Consider the following 19,482-nt stretch of genomic DNA (forward strand, 5'->3'; position numbering starts at 1 on the left):
TGAACGGCGCTGATATCACAAAGATCCAACAAATGGCGGGGAGACTAGACAGAGACAGATATACGCATTATTATTATTATGCATCTATTTCATAGAGGAAATGCTTTAACATCACCATAATAGACATAATTTTCATTATAATGCAATTTCCGGCATATTGGAATATATAAGAAATAAGAGTGCGGCATAGAGTCGCGTGTACAAACACTATCCGCGTTTTTTCTTTCATGAAGTCGTCTTCGCCGAAAACGTGTAATAAGTTTGTGAGGTTATATTGATCCTCAACCTCTACTTACTTTTTTAAATAAAGATACACAATTAAAAATTATTATTTTATTCTATCTTTGCTAAACACTATTCGATTAATTCAATTTCCTACCTCAATATAATAACGATCATTAACACTTTATCCAATATAATTAACGCGGGCACGCGTGCGCAATTATATGTATTTCGGGTGAGAAGCAATATATCATTTAGCTCACGATCGATGTTTATATATATATGTGTGTATACATATATATATAGTCAATTCTTACCAACTTCACTTCGGAACTTTACGACGACAGCGATGCTTTGGATGAAATCTAAAACTACTACGTTTTCTCCCAAATAGAGATCGGACTCCTTTACTCTAGTCTCCATGAGTAAGTCGTTCGGGGGTTCCTCCGCGAAGCGTCGTCGTTGCAGCGGTGTTGTCCGCCGAGCTTCTTAGACGGCACGTTAGTTGGCAGCACCTCCTGGGCATGATTCCTGGCAGGCCTCGCAGCACACGTAGCGTTCGCCGTGCCTAACTTCTTCGGCAGTGCGTGCGCGGTACGTTGGACGGTACTGAGCCGGTAGAGGGCTCTTTGATGTTCTCGAGGTTGTTTCCAATCATCTAATTCTGGCCATGGACATCCCGCATAATTATTTTCAAAAATTTCAGGTGTATCGGATCAGGGCGACGAAAGTAGCGTTGGACGGGCATGTCAAATAGGCGAGCTGGTTTTGCTCGACACGTCTCGGCTCTGTAGAAGATGTTTTTGCAGGCAGCCGCCTCGTGGCTCTCGGGAACGTGTGCAGGGGAGGCACGGGTACTAACTGCGAGGCGTTGAGCCACCTGCCAGGGTAGTTTCCTCGTCGAAGATGTACCCTCGGTGTCGGAATGTCGGTAGTTGCATCATTCTCCTCCTTTTTTCCGCCTTTAGTGCTTAGGATAGCTCGGGATAGGTGGGAAAAGGAAAGACAAAACCAAGAGTAATTAGTAATAGAACTTAGAATTACAAAAGTGACCATATCGATTGCATGCATTCCTTGCTGCCTTTCCATTAAAAACGGGGATATCGGAGGTCACATAACGCGGTGCTAATTGCCGTGTTACAAACGTATACAAAATCGTCAACCCTCATTATTCACCTCCCCGGTTACTACAAAGTGTGAAAGCGGAGTCGGACCAAACCAACATATTCCCACCGCTCGGAAATAAATGGCTCTCGAGTCGTTACACACGTGTTTCGGACGCATTCTCAGCATATATTTTATTGTAAGAGTAACAATGTTCAAAAAAATTTGTAATCGCAAGATTATAGTGAGTATTAGTGGTAATATCTGAGAAAAAATTCACATCGTCACACCACGCAATCTAGATGAATTACACACCATTGAAATCTGACCTCGTTTTTGGAGATGGAGGAATTGCATTTTGTCTCGAATACTTGGTATGATGTGAATTTTTTCACAAATACTAGCACTAATGCCCGCTTAAACCTCGCAGTTATAGATTTCTTGGAAGATTAATACTCTTGCGATGAAATGTATTCTAGGAATGTGGCAGTAACACCCGTATTTCAAATCAGGAAATCCAGTATCCTTGAGGCACGGGTTAGAGTTGAGATAAAAGTCTGATAAAGTTAGGGAATTATTTCTCAGTTATTTGAAGCTGATTTCGGGGGCCAGCCGGTCAGAATTCAAAAGTGACCTTTTGAGGGACCACCCTAGACTTATCATAATCGCCATGTTTATTACCGCATTTTACATTCAGAGCCTTTTCCACCCGCTCAACTCGCTGCCGGAGCTTTCTATTTTCGCGGTCTTGATACGAAAACTTGTCCGCACTCTTTCTCTCGGCATTTCTTTACTTTCAATTAGACTCGCGTGTCATGCTTCTGGTGCAATGAAGACGAATTACGAACGCGAGCGGGAAATGGAAGCTCGTTAGTGAAAGTTTCAGACGTGCAACATGTGGCGACATCGGAGCATAGCGGACGTTGCTACGCGTTCAGATTTTACACACGTTTTAATGTTTTAAATCAGTCCGGGGGTTTCTTTTGTTGCCGAAATAGTAGATTGCAACTCTGTAGTGGAAGAACCTCGAAAGCTGAGTATCAAGCGACGCATTCGATTCGCGACACGGACAGTTGGACCGATGAAATTGGACTGATTCGTGATACTTAAGAAATGTTTAGGAATCAGTTCCGATAGCATCCCGCAAAGTCAATGTTTGTCAAAACATCAATGCCCTTGTGCTAGTGAATTTCTTTTGTTGAAAGGCAGATTAATAATGGATTTTGTTCACTTACATACGTTGTAAACTAGAAAGGTTTCGAAATATTCATCGTTGGCCACGATACAACGAACAAACATCAAAAATATTAACTACATCTTTGGGATCTATTTGATTTTCAGGATGTTTTTCCCCCGATTCGATCTGACAACGACAATTACGATAGAGCAGACACTTGTTGGATCCTCGAAATCGCTGTTGATTGAGAATCACTTAATTTTTGACTGGTGCAGCGGCTTCTTTTCGGAGATGAAGGTCGTTTCACAAATCCTCAACGTCGCCCTGCCTTAGCCGGGGGTTAACTTTGTTCCAATTTAATTTCTGTTATTGCTGAACGGTACACATCCGCCGAATGTAATCAAATGCAAGCCGATCTCTCGAGCTTTGTTATCAGCAATCATTCGACATGTGTAGCGGGGTTTCAAGCAGAAATACTTAGTTCCTTGGTTTTGATCCGCATCCTTCTTATAACGAGGACATCACGTTGTCATCACCGGAACCTCCGACATGCGATGCTTTAAATGAGCAAAAATTATTTCTAAAATACGTGACAAAAAAATTGCCCGTCAAGTCGTACCGAATGTTGATCACATTGACGTACCGCAATTACATCATCGAACTCATCGTTACGCCATTTGGAATTGTGGGTTTGATTTATCTGAGTATATTTTGAAGCTCAGATAGATTATCTAAGTAATAAGAATTGGCTTATTGTTTCAAGTAGTATCCGAATTCAGTTAAAGCGGGTCATAAAAGGATATTTGAACGAGCGCTCGTTTTAATTTTTCGAATTTGGAATTAGGTTGTCGTGGTTCGTGCCAAACTTCAATTCAAATACACTCTTACCAACAATTACAGTTTCTCTGAATCGTTTCTCAAGATTCGGGTTCACAATAGTCTTACTCACTCATATGATTTACTAATAGAATTACTTTAACTATATTAAAGTTCAAAGTTTCTCGATGCGATCGTTTTATAATTCTGCACTCTTCCTAATTTCGAAGTATTCTAAATTATCCGAAGTATTCTAAATTATCCGAAGTATGAAATGCTTCAGATTTTAATTCAGCTCTTTTTCGTCCGGTGTCTAAAATGATTCTGTGTTTTCTGATCTGAATCAGGGTTTGCACGAAGAAGGAAATGCAGGAGGAATTTTGAGGATTGTGACTGGTGGACGAGGTTCATAGATATGTCTAGGTATATTTTCAGGCGTAAATAGATTTTCGAAATAAGAAGAATCGGCTGAACGTTTCAAGTAGTATCCAAATTCAGTTGAAGCGGGTATTAAAAGGATAACTGAGCGACTACTCGTTTCAATTTCTCGTCAATCCTGTCTCAGTCTGGGATCAAGTTGTGGTGGTTCTTGCCAACTATCCAGTATTTCGAAATACTTGTTTCTACTCAACACTCTAATTCAAATATCAATATCAATATCAATCGTTTCTCAAGATTCGGGTGAACAACAGTATCACTCACTCATATGATTCACTAATGGCACTACGTTAGTTGCATTAAAGTTCGACGTTTCTGAATATGATCGTCTTATAATTCTGCACTGCTCTGAATTTTCCCGTGTTCTGAATTGTCTGATATTTGAAATGGTTCGAATTTTGATTCAGCTCTTTTTCGCCCAATGTCTGAAATGATTCTGTGTTTTCTGCTTCGAGTTAGGATTTGAATGAATAATGAAACGGAGGAATGATTTAGAGGATCGTTATTGGCGAACAGGGTTCTTACATATCGTAACGAATATGATGGATTTGGGTGATTGTGTCAAAATTATAAATATGTTGACCCAAATCCATAATAATCTATAAAATATATATGAATAAATAAAAGTATGAATAAGTATAAATAAAAGGGACAGTAACACAATGTTGAAGGCAATCGCCAAAATCTATTAAATATATTGTAAAAAAAGATAAAAATATATATATATATATATATATAAAAAGATCATTCGCACACGCACATAAAAATGATATCTCACGTAACTTGCTCGAACATAAATAATTCGAAAGAATGACATAGATTCCGCAGAACAATCCCTATTTTGTTGTGACTTATCTTTTCCTTCTTGTCTCTGTCTTTCGTCGTCGAGTCGGTCCGTGGTATTTTATTAACTAATATGAAGTCCAACAGGGTCGTCGATATGTATAAGTGTGTCGATATAATTGAATTAATATTGAAAAATACTGAAGACTACAGTAGATAAGATTGCTTGGCCAAGCTCAGGTATTGTATCTTGTTCTGACCACGTCTGTGGACCGACTGCCTGAGTAGGTAGCGAATCTTAACGCGTCGCTAGTACCGCACACATACATCTCAAAATAAGTGTCATGAATATACATTATACACACAGGTTCTTACACCTTCCACCCACTGATACCGTGCCGAACCGTCGTCGAGCCCAGCGCTCTAATATTCTAATCTCACAATGTGTCAGCGCGAGGCGATGAAGTGCTGACGGAAATCCTGGATCTCAGAATGCGGTTTCCCTGATTGTCAGCTGCTTATGCTTTCTTTCCTTACGTTCAATTCGCACGGTCAGATCTATTGTTTCCAAAGGATCCAAGAACGTCGTTGTGCTTTTGCCGGACGTGACACTTTTCCTGATTTCATATCCGCTAATGGTTAACGATATGAAACCGCAGGGATTGTTTGTACGGCAGTATGGTGTCAAGAATGAAACAATACAAAAATCGTAGTGGACGTATTTTAGTATAAAACGAACTTCGAAACATGAATTTGCAAAAACTGTAATCTTACAGACAAGTGATGATCGAATACTGTTCAGTAAATTTGACACATTCGCCCTAACTTATAAATTTATTAGACTGTTATTATTCGATGTTGCACGAGGTCAAATCAGATCTAGTTTTATACTTAAATGATTCAGGTTTTAATTCCTAAGTTTTTACTTCACAGTCCAGTCCAACAAACAGGTCATAGCATTGACCTCTGTTGGAATTTACCGTTTTGATACTTGCAAATTTTATACTGGAAATAAGGTAATAAAAAATGACGATAAACATACTTTCATGTGTATAATTGAATTCACTGTGATATGATTCTCCCAGTCGGCGCTTGTGCCGCGGCGTGTCGGCGAGGACTGCGAACACCAAAATCTTCGTAACGTTGGAAGAGAAAGGAAGAGAGGAAGAAAAGGGGTGACGGAAAGAGATCGAACAGCTCATCCTGAGTATTCCTGAGTCTTTAACGGTATGACGCAATAAAAAGCAGCTTGTATAAATACTTTGTGAGATAATCACTTCTATCGATACCCGGCTTTGATATTTTCACGAAAAGTTTGCTCGTTACCGAGGTCAGATGTTACACATCATTGGCGACTGGTAAAAGACTCTCAATTTTCCTTTTTTTTTACCAATAAATAAGTTCAACATCCATGACAACTGAGAGTATATTTTATACACCCGGCATTTAATTACATATTAAACTCATTGAATTTCGTACATTTTTCTCATAGTCTCTAGCCTTTCTTATTATTTCTATAATATATGTATATTCACAAGTATTGTGAGTTCTTCTTCTTCTTCAGCGAGCCTGCAATGTCCTGGCCCTGACTCGATTCACGTGATTTTGATCCATTCACCCTCGACAGTAGAACTGCTTGAGCCGCAGCCGAAATGGAGTTCCTTCAGTTTGGTCATCTGGAATCATTGTGAAATCAATACGTGCGGCGAAAAACCTTCTACTCTGAGTCAACAAAATTGCACAGTGGGATACGTCGAATTAATATCGTATCGTATGGTTTTTCGGAAACAGATCCGTGCGATTTCAATCAGCGCTCCTACGTGGAGTTTTTGAAAAATCTTATTCGTTATCAGGTCAAACAATCCACTGTTACATGACGGAACGTCGATCCTACGTCCAAGGGTGGAAGGGTGTGTCTGAAGACAGAATTCAGCAATGGTTGTCCAGTTTGCGGAAGCATCGCTTGAATGATAGTAAGAGAAAATGGAAGGAAAATGTCACGCTCCGACTGCGAGTTGATGGATATTATCAATCTCCTTTACGAGTGTTTGAGCGGTCGAACTTAGACAATAAAGGTTCGCGATTGCGTGCGATGGTACATAAAAAAGCTCGGGGTAGACTTTCTCAAGTTGATAAAATCAATCAAAGTAATAACTTGCCTGGATTCGTGTTTATCGGTTCAACTGGATCAAGGGGACTCGGATCGTGAGTCTCGGAAGCCGGTGTCTTCCGGAATTCTGTGATTTCGGTGTACACCTTGGCGCGTCGAGTATACAATTCGAGGTAATGCTGGAACATGCACGCGTGTGATAATTGGTCGGGTTTCTTAAATTGCGTGATCTTCCTACTTTTGCTACCACTTTACAGCGGCTGAGAATGGAAATGCACACGCGACTAACGTAAGTAGATCGTCAGGGCCTGATATACTTGTGCAACGGGACTTTGTATACTATTTGAAGTGGTAGAGAATCGTGTGATACAAAAGGTAGGTCAAGAATGACGAATGTGCCATGAAAAACACTTAAAATTAACCATTTTGACGTTCTCCTCTAGCAAATCACCGACGCAGCGCTCAAGCTCATCAAAAGAGGGTCGATTCGACGGATCCGTTTTCCAGCATCGCAGCATCGTCTGATAACTGTAACAAGTGCCGGGTTAGATGGTTCGGAACGTGAAAACGGCAATGATTGGTTAACGTACCGGATGAATAGAAGCAAAGATACTCACATACTCTTGGGTGAGTACTTTGGTCGCTCCATTCGATAACCACCGGCAAGTGTTTCGCACATGTCTTGGGGGTTGATTCCGGGGTAAGGAGTTTTGGCGAGCGAAAACAATTCCCATAACAAGACTCCGAAAGACCAGACGTCGGATTTTACCGAGAATATCCCGTCTCTGAGGGATTCGATGGCCATCCACTTGACGGGAAGAGGGTCGTTTCCTTGGTCCTTGTACTGGTCGTCCTCCTGGAGGGACTTGGACAGGCCATAGTCACATATTTTCACGACGTTATCCTCCAAAAGCAATACGTTCCTCGCTGCCAAGTCACCGTGCAGCACCTGAAGACGGTCAACGGTTCAAATTGTTTTTGGTGAAACTGAAAGGCAATAATCCCGGTCGTAAATTCCTGACATCAACCTTTTTGGCAGCAAGATATTGCATTCCGCGTGAAATCTGCCAAGCCCAAGACACCAAGTCTCGCGTGCGAACCGGATCCAATTCCGCATTTGTAAAGTCACCCGGGTACTTGGTTGGCGGCTCAAGTTCCGGTAATTGTGAGTTGTTTCCGGTAGCCGAAACTCCCGCCCCTTCACTCGTACCCAGTTGATCGGTCCTGTTACCCAAATCTTTCACTGCTGAAATAGCATCTTCCCAACGTGGTGCCGAGTTTGTACTACTCGAAAGTGAAACACTACACAAGAGGAATTGTTTGCAGTTAGGATACAATCGATTAAGGCTACAACTGCAACGCACGTATGCGTAAAAGTGATTATTGAGAGCTCGCCATTGGGAGCTGGTGTAACTCATTGTTGTAACAAATTGCCTGTGTCGAGAGAATGTAGGGCCAGGACGTTCCAGACTACCACTGCGATGATGACTCACGTCGTCAATATTTTGAAAAACTCTGACCAATGGCCATTCAGTTCCACAATTCCAAGGTGATTCTTAGGTTCACTCGAGACTGAGCTGATTACGTGACGAAATAGCTCACCTACAGCTTCTGACGTCGATAGAATAATTCTCAGCATCAGGATCTGGGATTTTCGCAGAGACGGTACACAATTCATCGACGAACTTTGACCTGGAGCGCCACAAGTAGTCGTGCAAGTTCCCGAAGCGGCAAAATTCCACGATGACCAAGAGTTGGCCTGTCGGTGACGATGGTATCAATAAAGTTCACGAATCATCGCTGACGCGGGTCAGCAGGGTCCGGATAAGGGATTGAGATACGTAGAAACACCCACCATAATCAAGATTCTTGGTGCAGGCACCGAGGAGGCTGACGATGTTCGGATGGTGACCGAGATAGACGAGAATCTTGAGTTCGCGAAGAAGAGCTTTCATGCAGCGCAGGCTGGCTGTCGGTGGGACCGTCTTGACCGCAACCACCGAGATCGCCTCGGGTCGACGGATCGTTTTCGCCCTGGCTTTCCAGACTATTCCAAACGAGCCTCTTCCCAGTTCCTCGTCTACAGGGTGAAAAAAATGAATTCCAATCCATGCAATGAACACACAGGCCTGAAATGTGATCCGCGTTTCAGAAAAGTGAGACAGAGTTGGAAACTCATCTCACAATCCTTGAAACGGTGTGAAAGACACGAAAAAACATTTTCTTCATAAGTCTTGAATATGAAGAGTTTCTCCAAGGAATGAATAAAACTCAAATAATTTTTTCAATTGTGTTTTTTGTGAGTGGTACGGAACAACAGGGGTTCGGGTTCGCGCTTACACCATAGGACAACCGAAGTTTAGGATAAATGCTGAATAACTCGGTTTAATCAGGGTATAATTCAGGAATTTTGAGCCGTGTTTGCAATAAGACAGAGAAATGTCTGGTAATTATTGAGAATAGTGACGGGGATCATTTATACTCGATTTCTCCCAAATATTTCCGATTATTATTGGTACATCCGTAGTAAATACGCATTCATTGCCAAAAAAATTATCATTTATTTGGTATAATCTTCAACTACTGAAATAATGTTAGTTCGTATGTGCACCAAACTTTCCGAAAGACATCGGTTTTTAATCTCTTCTACGCAATGTTTCTGTTGAATATACGTGAATGATACACTGCACAAACGTATGGCAGAGTGAGACAGCAGCATGGCAGTGAGCGACGCTGAAAGAGAATGAGAAGCCTGTCAGTCGCTTGCCGGCTCCGCAGTCTCGGGCGTGAGATATATATATAGTGTATCCCGAATATTTCTTTATACTAATAAACTATAACTAAATCATTTATTCAACCACTTCTTTATTTCAACAGTTTCATCAAATCGTGAGAATCCCGGAGTATGGAAGAGTATAAAAGATATTCATTGTTGAAATTCGGTGACTGCATGTTTTAAGACAACATCGATTGAAAATTTACTCGAGTTGCATTTATTTTCAGGAGATTGGCTTTTGATTTGAAAATTGTAGGGAAAGTATATTTTCACGGCTCCTGCTGCCAATTATTCGGCTACGAATAACCATTTGGTAATGTTTTATATCGCGAATGGAAAAAAACTGAGAGAACAAAATAAGTTATTCATTTTCAAATAACTCGAAAACCGTATAAAATTGAGAGCTCGAATTTCGGGTGAAGTATTTTCATTTGATCGAAAATGATCCCCAAAATGTCGAAAGAGATCTACGCAGGGATAGATTCGGCATGCTCATCCGACTAAGCACGTCGTCGTTACAGATTAAAGATTCCCCATCATGGAGATAATAATATCCATAAATACCAAGTCTCAAGAGCTTTCGTGGAAATTCCCATTCCTTCTGGTAGGGCAATAAATCTGCCTGATCATTTATGGAAAGTTCCGGATTGAAAGAAGTCGGATTCTGGGTGTAGAAATATGCAAGTCGTTCTCTTAAAATCCTTCGCTTCTGAGCCTAAAACACAAGAGTATCAACAGTTTATCATTCGTTCGATTCGCAGAAAAATTCTGGTCATTTTCTTGGATACCTTCTTGTAAAAACGCCGGGCTCCCAGAATGGCGAGAAGGAAGGAAATTCCCGTAAGAGGTAGCCATATTTCAACTTGGTTCCCGGAATCCACTTCTAGAGAAGGAATTTGTCAAAGTTTGGCGTGTTTGTTATACAGTAAGAGTTTGATACGGATAGCAGAAAATTATCGCACGTCTGATATTTTTTCCATCATTTTAAACCCTCACCTACGCTTTCTGTGAAGACGTCCCTTTGAACGTCACTGGAATAACAATCCGTACTCAAGTCGCTGAAGCAGGCTTTGACTTCGAAGTTATGGCTGGTTGAAGGATGGAGATTTTGGACGTTGAAATAAGTTTCCGTAGTGTTTGTTGATTCAACAATTTCTGTTCCGTTGTACGTATAATTGATTGATATACGGTACAGCTGAATGTAAGCGCGTAGCTCTTCTGGTGGCTCTGTCCATTCGATGGCTATAAGATTTGTCGTCTTCGATATTACAGTGATGTTTGGAAAATACGAAGGGTCTGTGGAAGAGAGAAATATTCATCAACGATGCACACATCACAACATGCTCCCTACATATTCCATGGTGTCAAACTGGACGTCATGACGGACATTCTTCCATGTCACGGAGATTCGTCGAACTATCTTGGAATCTCAAAATCAGTCAGGACTAACTTTATTCCGATATGCACCACTCACGCGTGGTCCGAGCACTTACCTCTTTCCGCGGGCGTGATAAGTCCGGAGTAAGTACTTGCGAGTCGTCTTCCCGAGCTAATTACAACAAGTTCGAACCAATAAAAAGTGCCGCGTCTCAACTGTCTCCTACATAAGTGGTTATATATCCTGCCCTCTTTAACTTGCACCGAGAATACGTCTTCCCGTTCAAGAGAACCGTTTTCCGAGGATCGTATCAGATGCGTGTCTCCTCGGGCTACTCTGTCGAACCAGCGTAAGTGAACTAGCTCCAACCCTACGACGAAGGCGGTCAATTGCAATGGCGAATCGTAGGAGACTTCGACTCGAACCGAAGTTGCGATCCTCGGCAGTCTGTCACTCATTGCCTGGCATAGGTAATCATAAGAACTGTAGTTGTATGACGTTTTCGCAATATGCAGCATCATCCTGACGTGAGTCTTGTTGACATTCGATATAAGGGAGACGCTGTCCAACTGAACTGCGAGTCTCGGCGAGACTTCTTGCCACTCGAAGTTCGATCGCCGAAGTCCGAAGAAATCGCACAACAGTGCTGTCGGCTCGCCCGGTTTTGCATACACGATCTTAGCTCCTTCAATTATGTTTTCTGTGGGCGCTAGAAAAACAAAACACCTCGAAGACACAGCCTTTCGAACCATAATTCGGTAAGTTGAGTAGTCTACATTATTTACACAAATCTACAACTTGTTTCGACTCAGAGAGTACGATTTATTATGTCATTTTTTCTATTCAACTATCTCGCAGTGGATCTTACGTATTACTGTGACGAGCATTCTTCCACCAGGATGCGAATCCTTGGTATTCTTAGCTACGCAGGTGTAATCTCGAGCGATTCCTTCCTCAGGCTCACCGACAGTTATAGTCCAGTCAATCCCACCATCAGAATCATTGAACCAAGTGAGACGTTCCCCCGCCTTGGTCCACCAACCCTCGTATCCCTGAACGCTGACGCTGCAAGTGAAGGAGGCGTTGTTGCCTGCTGTTGTATTGCTTCCATCTCGAGTTACGTTCATTGTCAGTACCGAAGACTCCATATCAGATTGCGATTGTGGTCTCGCACGTAATTGTTCTCCGCGAGCTGTGAAGTCGTATGATTCATGTTCATTGCCGAATTCCGTATCGACACCATGGTGTAGGATATTTAATCTTCAAATTGTATTATGGCTGTGATTATTCGATAAAAAAATCACTTCTGTAAATTTCGAAAGCAGTTTCGAGTCTTGTTCAAAGTTCAATGCAGTCCAGTCAATCATGTGAAACTGAGAAAGTGGCTGCTCGTGATATGATTTTCATACCGCCGTTTGGCAAATGGTCCGAATAACGAACGAAGCAGAGTTTAACTCGAAAGTCTTCGCGCCAAGTCCTCAATTTTGCGATGTCATTTTTCAAAAGCATGTGGCAGCCTGGATGCTCAATGCCCCTGAATTTTAGCGTGATTTTGCATCATCTATCCAATTCCATGCATTGATATATTTTTTCACCCACTTGTGACCTTTGAAATTTCATTATAAGTCATTCTTACACTTCACTTCAAGTTTCCGTATGAGTGACGTACTGTGAGAAAATTACTCGAAACGAATTCAAAGTCGAACTACTAAAGTCGGAAATGGTGGATTCAAATAGTTGATATGATTCTGTTCTTCATTATTATCGGAATTCTACTTATGGAAACCAATAAACTAGGAATAATTGAGATGACGCCCGAGCTGCGTACCAGATAAACTTCACTAAAGCGGTAGTCGAGCTTCGCGGCGGAACAATCGGAAAGTTGGTTGTGCGACGATTGCACACCTCAGTTTCGTCACGCGAAGTCTAAAGAGTAAACCGAATCATTACCTTTATCGTCCGTCGTCACGCCTCTCAGGACGTCACTCGCACGTCGGTCGGGGCAGAAATCCCCGAAACAAGCTCGAACCCCTAGATCGTAGCTGATCGAAGATGAAAGGCGGACGATTGCTTCATTACCTCCATCAGCCCTGAACTGCTGCCAACGAAAATGTTTTTCCTTTTCGTTGCCGCTTTCCACTGATATCAGATAGGCGTCGATGCTTTGCCGGAGCTCCGGCGGTGGCTGCGACCATCCGATCGTCACGGTGTCCGTAGTTTTATTCACGATCCTTACAGTTGGATGATATTCCACGTCTGCGTAGGGAAGATAGTTTTTAGAACATTTTAAACGATGAGTTTCATTGCGCTCATATTCTACAAGCTTGACTTCCGGTAAACACATGTTAGCGGATACCACCTGACCATTCTATACGTTCTTCGCAAGCTGCATGAAACTAGAACTCAATTGTGAAATGATATATTGTTACATCCTCGATGCCCAACGCCCCTGAATGTTAGCTTCATTAAGCATTACCTATTCAATTCCATAAATTGATATATTCTCCTCACATACTCATAACCATTATAATTTCGTTTCAAGTGACTCTTATATTTTACTTGGAATTTTTGTATGCATTTCATGCATACGGTTCTTTCTTTTATCTTCTAACCATTTCGGGAAACATTTCTTCTTGTTTATGCTGACCCGATAGTTAAATAATATTAACGACCGTCTGAACCCAAACAGACTTACGTGCACGTGCGTACCAGAAGGACCACATCAGAGAACTCTCAATATCACAGGCCAATGGTTAAAGAATTTTTATAATGCCTGTTATGGTTTTAGCTATTTGTTTTGTCAGATCCCAAACCGAACTGTTAAGCATCAAGCAACAGTTCGTCAAGATAAACTAGATACGTCGAAGATGGCAGTGCACGTGCAGCGTAATAAAACCTTTTCAAGTGGTGTCTGTTTTGGGAAACGACGACCGACGGCTATAATAGGTTATCCTCGTATATATGATGCAAGCACGGAAATTCTTACCCACACTCATGGGAAAGGCTAGAGTGGGGGTAACTAACCCACTATACTGGACCCAGAGAGCAGGGGTAGTTCATGGCGAATAAGGAGGCCCAAAATATTATTAAAACACACGTAGATCTTTCGTATTGGTTCTCTTTCCATAAAAATGGAACCAAAAAGGAAACACGTTAGGAAACTGCACGCTGAATAATGTACTGAGGAGAGCGTTGCAGGAGGCAAAAACTCAGAGTCTACGAAAATCTTTTGACGAGAGGAGTTCACAAAAATCTTTTAACGAGAGCGGTTCTCCGAAAACCTTTCATCAGAGTCGTTCATGAAATCACTCGGAATCAAGACAAGTAGATTAACCCAATAACTGTGAAGAAATTCGGTGCTTCTCATTCTATTTGAATAGTATCATTTTCATTATAATAATCAACCATCATAACTTCATTTTAACTTGAATTGAATAAATCTAATCATTGTGGTTAACCTATATCGTGAGTTAACCAAATTAATTACCTTCACCATAAGTTTATCAAACTAGAACAGCTAGAAAGTGTGCAGAACAACGATCTATTTCGAAGTGCTAGTAAACAATTAATAGAAAACATATCATTTTCTCAGCCTGAGACAATCACTCAGTTGCCGCCGCCAGAGCAATCGTGCATAAACAGTGTAACACGATTTTCAAACGGCCTGCTTTTAGAAAAGATAGAGACAATTTCGCAATTTATTTCTTATCCAGTACTCGCTGGACACGCAGAGCCGCCCCCACAGCTCGAAACAATTCACATCAACTAAAGGTAAGTGAAACTTTTAGTTCAAAAAACTCAATCAAGAGAGGAAAACCTTCGCGTTCATCTCAGGTAAATCGTGTTTAGAAATTCTGTCTTTGTACTAGCGTTGAATCATTATGGGAATTAGGGTTCTTCGTTAATCAATAATAGACGACTAAAATCCATCACATAACAATATACCATGAAAAGTGTCCGGTTTTCGAACGCCGAAGCTCACTTCAAACGAACTAAGGATTCTTGAACGCTGTGAAATTGACGTTCGCATGTGTTAACTTCGTCGTCGATTTGATACAGAGTGCAATATTTCAATTTCCTTATTATACGTAGTGTCCTGTGGCCGCGTTAATAGATAAATCGGAAACTCGGCCTCCTTGCATGTTGCCACTTTCCTGCCGTTTGATTGTAAGTTCGGCATATCGATTATCGTGATCACCAGGTTCGCTAAATATATTTGTCGAGTCCCAAATAACGTAAATGCGATCTGTTCCGATTGCTCCGACCTCGAGAGGGAGAAAATCAAATCTTCTGGCTCAAAGTCCGCTCGCCGCTACACGGAGAGTCTATCCGGAATGACTCACGTCGATACACTCCGAGTTTGTATTTACGCGTCGTACTTCTACAGATTGAAATGAATTTCGCGCCAGCTTTAACTCACAATCAGCGAATCGGCAGAATTAACATTCCGATTTTAGACCGGGAGCATCTCATTTTCTACCAGTATGGCACCCCTTGAGGGGTCGAATTACATAATTAATGAAAGGAAAATGATGGTCATAGCGCTGGTTGTCGGGGCGTTATCGCATGACGATTAATCGAACATGTCGGATAAATTGGGGTCTTTTGATGATTTTTTACACAAAAAATCTTGCATTTTCCGGTAGTTTATGAAAAAAAAATCCGGCGGAAGCAATATGCCATACTCATGCGGCGTTTTTTTCAACTTGTTATTTTCAAACTGACATTCACGAAAATCGCTACGCCATACCGTTTTGACGGGTCTGAATAGTCGCCATACTGCCGTAAAGAAGAAGGTTTTTTTAAAGTTGTTAAACGATTTTTTACAGCCTAAAAATTTTTCTACCAGTTATTTTAATGACTAGAAACAGAAACCCGATAACGCCAGACCCGTGGGAAGGGTCAAATACGTATAATATTATTATAAAATCGTAACATTTTATGCGGAATTGGAATGATTTTTTACAGTATGGCACAAATTTTTCCTGAATGTTTCACGTCTACAAACCTTGAATATAAATTTGCAAACTGATATGTACGGGCAATCGTGATTTATAATAGATCCCAGTCAATATTCTACGGGTATCAACGCTCGAATAATTTTCTCGAGTTTTCAAGGTCAAATATATATATATATGTATATTTATATATCAGTTACCGAGTATGGCACCACTTTCGCACTTCGCCATAAGTATGGCACAATTTTTCTGAGGTGTACTTTTATATCAACTTTCGAAAAATTGAAATGCCATACTGTAAAAATGCGTTTCGAATTTTTTTTTTCCCACGTCTTAACGACAATGCGGTAGTCTTCGGCCCCATTGTCACAATATGGGGTATTTTTCGTTCGATGGTGTCATATCTAAATCAACTGAAAACAATGATGCCATACTCTAATAAATAATTTTACGTCTTACCCAATCGTTTTTTGAATAATGTTTCGAAAACACAGTTTTTTAAGTATGGCACTACTTTTGCACTGAACGTGAAGTATGGCTTGTATATTCACGGTTATATTGTATCATGAACATTCAACAATCCAAATGCCATACTGTAAAAAATCGTTTAACAACTTTAAAAAAACCTTTTTCTTTACGGCAGTATGGCGACTATTTAGACCCGTCAAAACGGTATAGCGTGGCGATTTTCGTGAATGTCAGTTTGAGAATAACAAGTTGAAAAGAAGGAGCCTGTAAAAATCGTTAAAAAAAAAAGAAAAACTTGCCTGTTTCGATCAGTATGGCGGACTTTCAGCCCCGCCGCATGAGTATGGCATATTGCTTCCGCCGGATTTTTTTTTCATAAACTACCGGAAAATGCAAGATTTTTTGTGTAAAAAATCATTCAAATACCCCAATTTATCCGACATGTTCGATTAATCGTCATGCGATAACGCCCCGACGACCAGCGCTATGACCATCACTTTCCTTTCATTAATTATGTGATTCGACCCCTCAAGGGGTGCCATACTTGTAAAAAATGAGATGCTCCCTACGTGCACCATCTCCCGGTATATTTGTGGAAGCACGACGTGTCGATCGTCGGAGTGAAGCGCGTCGATGCTCCGTTCAAGTACCCATCCTTTATTATTCACGTATTTTCCGTCAATCATCTGCCTTAACTATCTCGGTAAAGAGCTGACGACATTCATTCCAAAGTACTCGACGTGGAATACTTCAAACTTCATCTCCGCGTGCTCCAAGCTGATCGAAATTACTTCTCACCGGGCATCCGTAAACACCAGAGTCGTCGGGTGTGACCCTTTCGTATCTAAGTTCTACTGTCACGTGAGTTTCAATTTTCCTTGGAACAGTGACGGAAGTTTCGTTGAAAAATCCACCGATTTTTGACGCAGTAAATCCTCTTGTTCCCCCTATTACGTTGAATGCGAAACTAGCCGATACGATTTTGTTTGTCCCCATAACATGTGGCGCGTGTACATAATTGACGCACATAATGGATAGAAAATCTCAACCTCAAATGACCTGACCTATTCCCAGTTGAGAATACCCCCGCAATAATCTCATGGCAATTGAGTTCTAGTAAAAACGTCCGTATTTCTGATACTCAGCAGATTTTGGCTTGCTGAAAAAAAGTCTCCCGGGCACGACCGTTCGCTGTGAATAGTTTCGGCGCTGGCGACCATCAAATCTAACAATGTTTATCCTCAAAGTGGCTATTTCCATTTACTTGCCCAACTTCTATTTGTTGGAAATAATGATTTTTTTCGTAGTTTTTCTTGAACAATGAAATACTGGATACAGAACGAACGTATCTTTGCATTGTTTGTAACGTTTTTGGAAAGTCAGTTTTCACTAATCGTGGGTAAACGTGATTGGGTATATCTTACCAGACGTTGTCACCCATCCTGTAAAAAGAGTGAACGGAAGTAACGACTTCGGGCGATTCAAGAAACGGCCCTTGACTTCGTAGACTGTGTTAGGTTTCAATGCATCTATGCGGAAGGAACCTGCGTAAAGAATTTTCGTCGGACAGGAAAGTACTTGTGACTGTCGCCACTTATTCGTACCACTTTCACTGTACGTAGTTTTGAATGTAGCCTGACGCGCATGCAACAGATCTTTGAATGCCCATTTTATATAAATGGATTCTGGTTCAAGCACTCCGAAAGTCCAATTCCGATCAGTTCGGAATTCTACGAGCTGGATGTCATCCCAAACGGTGATATTGGATGTTTTTGCCGCACATCTGTAATATCCATAGTCTTCGGTTCTGACGCTCGTAAAGCGAAGCATCATCGCGCGGGAAGGTTCATCGATCGACCAACAATTGTTTGACGAATTTTCCACTTCCTCGAAGATTCCAACTCTCGAGCTCTCTTTCTGCCATGTAAAATTTGTTAACGCTTCATCTATAAAGCCGCACAAGATGATTGCCGGTCTGTTTGGTGTTGCGAGAACTTGATACGCTTCGGCAAATATGCCTTTGCGGACTGAAACAGAAAAAAGATCGTTTAGCAGACCCGGTTGAGGTGGCTATTCTTTCTGGACTAGCACGATTTGACTCTTCCCCAGTAAGCTGTAAAAAATGTCGAACTTTTTATGCTGCCTCAGTAGCATGTATTTGTTATAAAGGGTGGGTTTAAAAGGAAATAAGGCGAATTCAAAGCGTGAATGAACATCGAACGCGTCGCCAATTTCCAAGACTCTCGTCTGCTCGGAATTGGGAGAAAAAAAGGTTCCGTTTCGGATTTAAGAATGTAAAAAATCTTAATTTCCTACTGAGATACGCGCTACCAAAAACGGGTTTTGAACGATTTTCGGGAAGGATGAGAAAATTTATTAATCAAGGAAGTTTGAGTCAATCGAGTGTTTAAAGATCGTAGCCCTCCCGATAAACACTAAACCTCACTGTTTTGTTCATCAATAATTTAGGACGGTTCTTAAAAAGGTCAGTTTTGACTCCCAGCTGGCTTGCGTCCCAAATCAGTTTTGAATAATTGAAAAGTAATCCCCTAACTTTCACAGACTTTTGCCTCATCTCTTCAAACCGTGCCTCAAGGATCGTGGATGTCCTGATTCAAGATGCACGTATTTCGGACACATTCTCAGCATATATTTTATTGCAAGTTATGATTACAATGATAAAAAAAAAATTGTAATTGCGAGATTATAGTTGGTGTTTAGATCTGAGAAAAAATTCACGTCGTCACACCACGCAATCTAGATGAATTACACAGCCTTGAAACCTGACCTCGTTTTCGGAGTTGGAGGAATTGCATTTTGTCTAGAATACTTGGTATGATGATGGGAATTTTTTCGCAAATACGAGCACTAATGCCCGTTGAAACCTTGCAATTATAGATTTCTTTGAAAATTATTACGTATGCAATGGAATATATTCCAAGAATGTGGCTGGAACACCTGTATTTCAAATCAGGAAATCCACTATTCTTGAGGCACGGGACAGAGTTGAGATGAAAGTCTGATAAGATCAGGAAATTATTTTTGAATTATTTGAAGCTGATTTCGGGGACCAGCCAGTCGAACTCCAAGACTGACCATTTGAGGGACCACCCCAGCCGTATCATAATCGCAATGTTTCTTACCGCATTTTACATTCAGAGCCTTTTTCATTCGCTCGACTCGCTGATGGAGCTTTCTATTTTCCCGGTCTTGATACGAAAACTGGTCCGCACTGTGAGATCCCAATATTAG

At 41.2% G+C, this 19,482-nt stretch overlaps 1 protein-coding gene across 1 annotated transcript; it reads right to left on the bottom strand.

The window, feature by feature from the left end:
* Positions 1 to 6,389: 6,389 nt before the first annotated feature.
* On the bottom strand, positions 6,390 to 16,673 carry LOC124411384. The gene is given in 16 exon segments (XM_046890475.1): positions 6,390 to 6,502; positions 6,700 to 6,829; positions 7,073 to 7,178; positions 7,268 to 7,599; positions 7,679 to 7,934; positions 8,253 to 8,409; positions 8,506 to 8,730; positions 9,991 to 10,141; positions 10,215 to 10,309; positions 10,423 to 10,722; positions 10,920 to 11,513; positions 11,673 to 11,996; positions 12,755 to 13,062; positions 14,766 to 14,887; positions 14,890 to 15,094; positions 16,657 to 16,673. Coding segments are annotated over 16 exon segments (3,435 nt in total).
* Positions 16,674 to 19,482: the final 2,809 nt, after the last annotated feature.

The sequence above is a fragment of the Diprion similis genome, chromosome 10, assembly GCF_021155765.1.
Source record: "Diprion similis isolate iyDipSimi1 chromosome 10, iyDipSimi1.1, whole genome shotgun sequence".
Classification (NCBI taxonomy): Eukaryota; Metazoa; Arthropoda; class Insecta; order Hymenoptera; family Diprionidae; genus Diprion; species Diprion similis.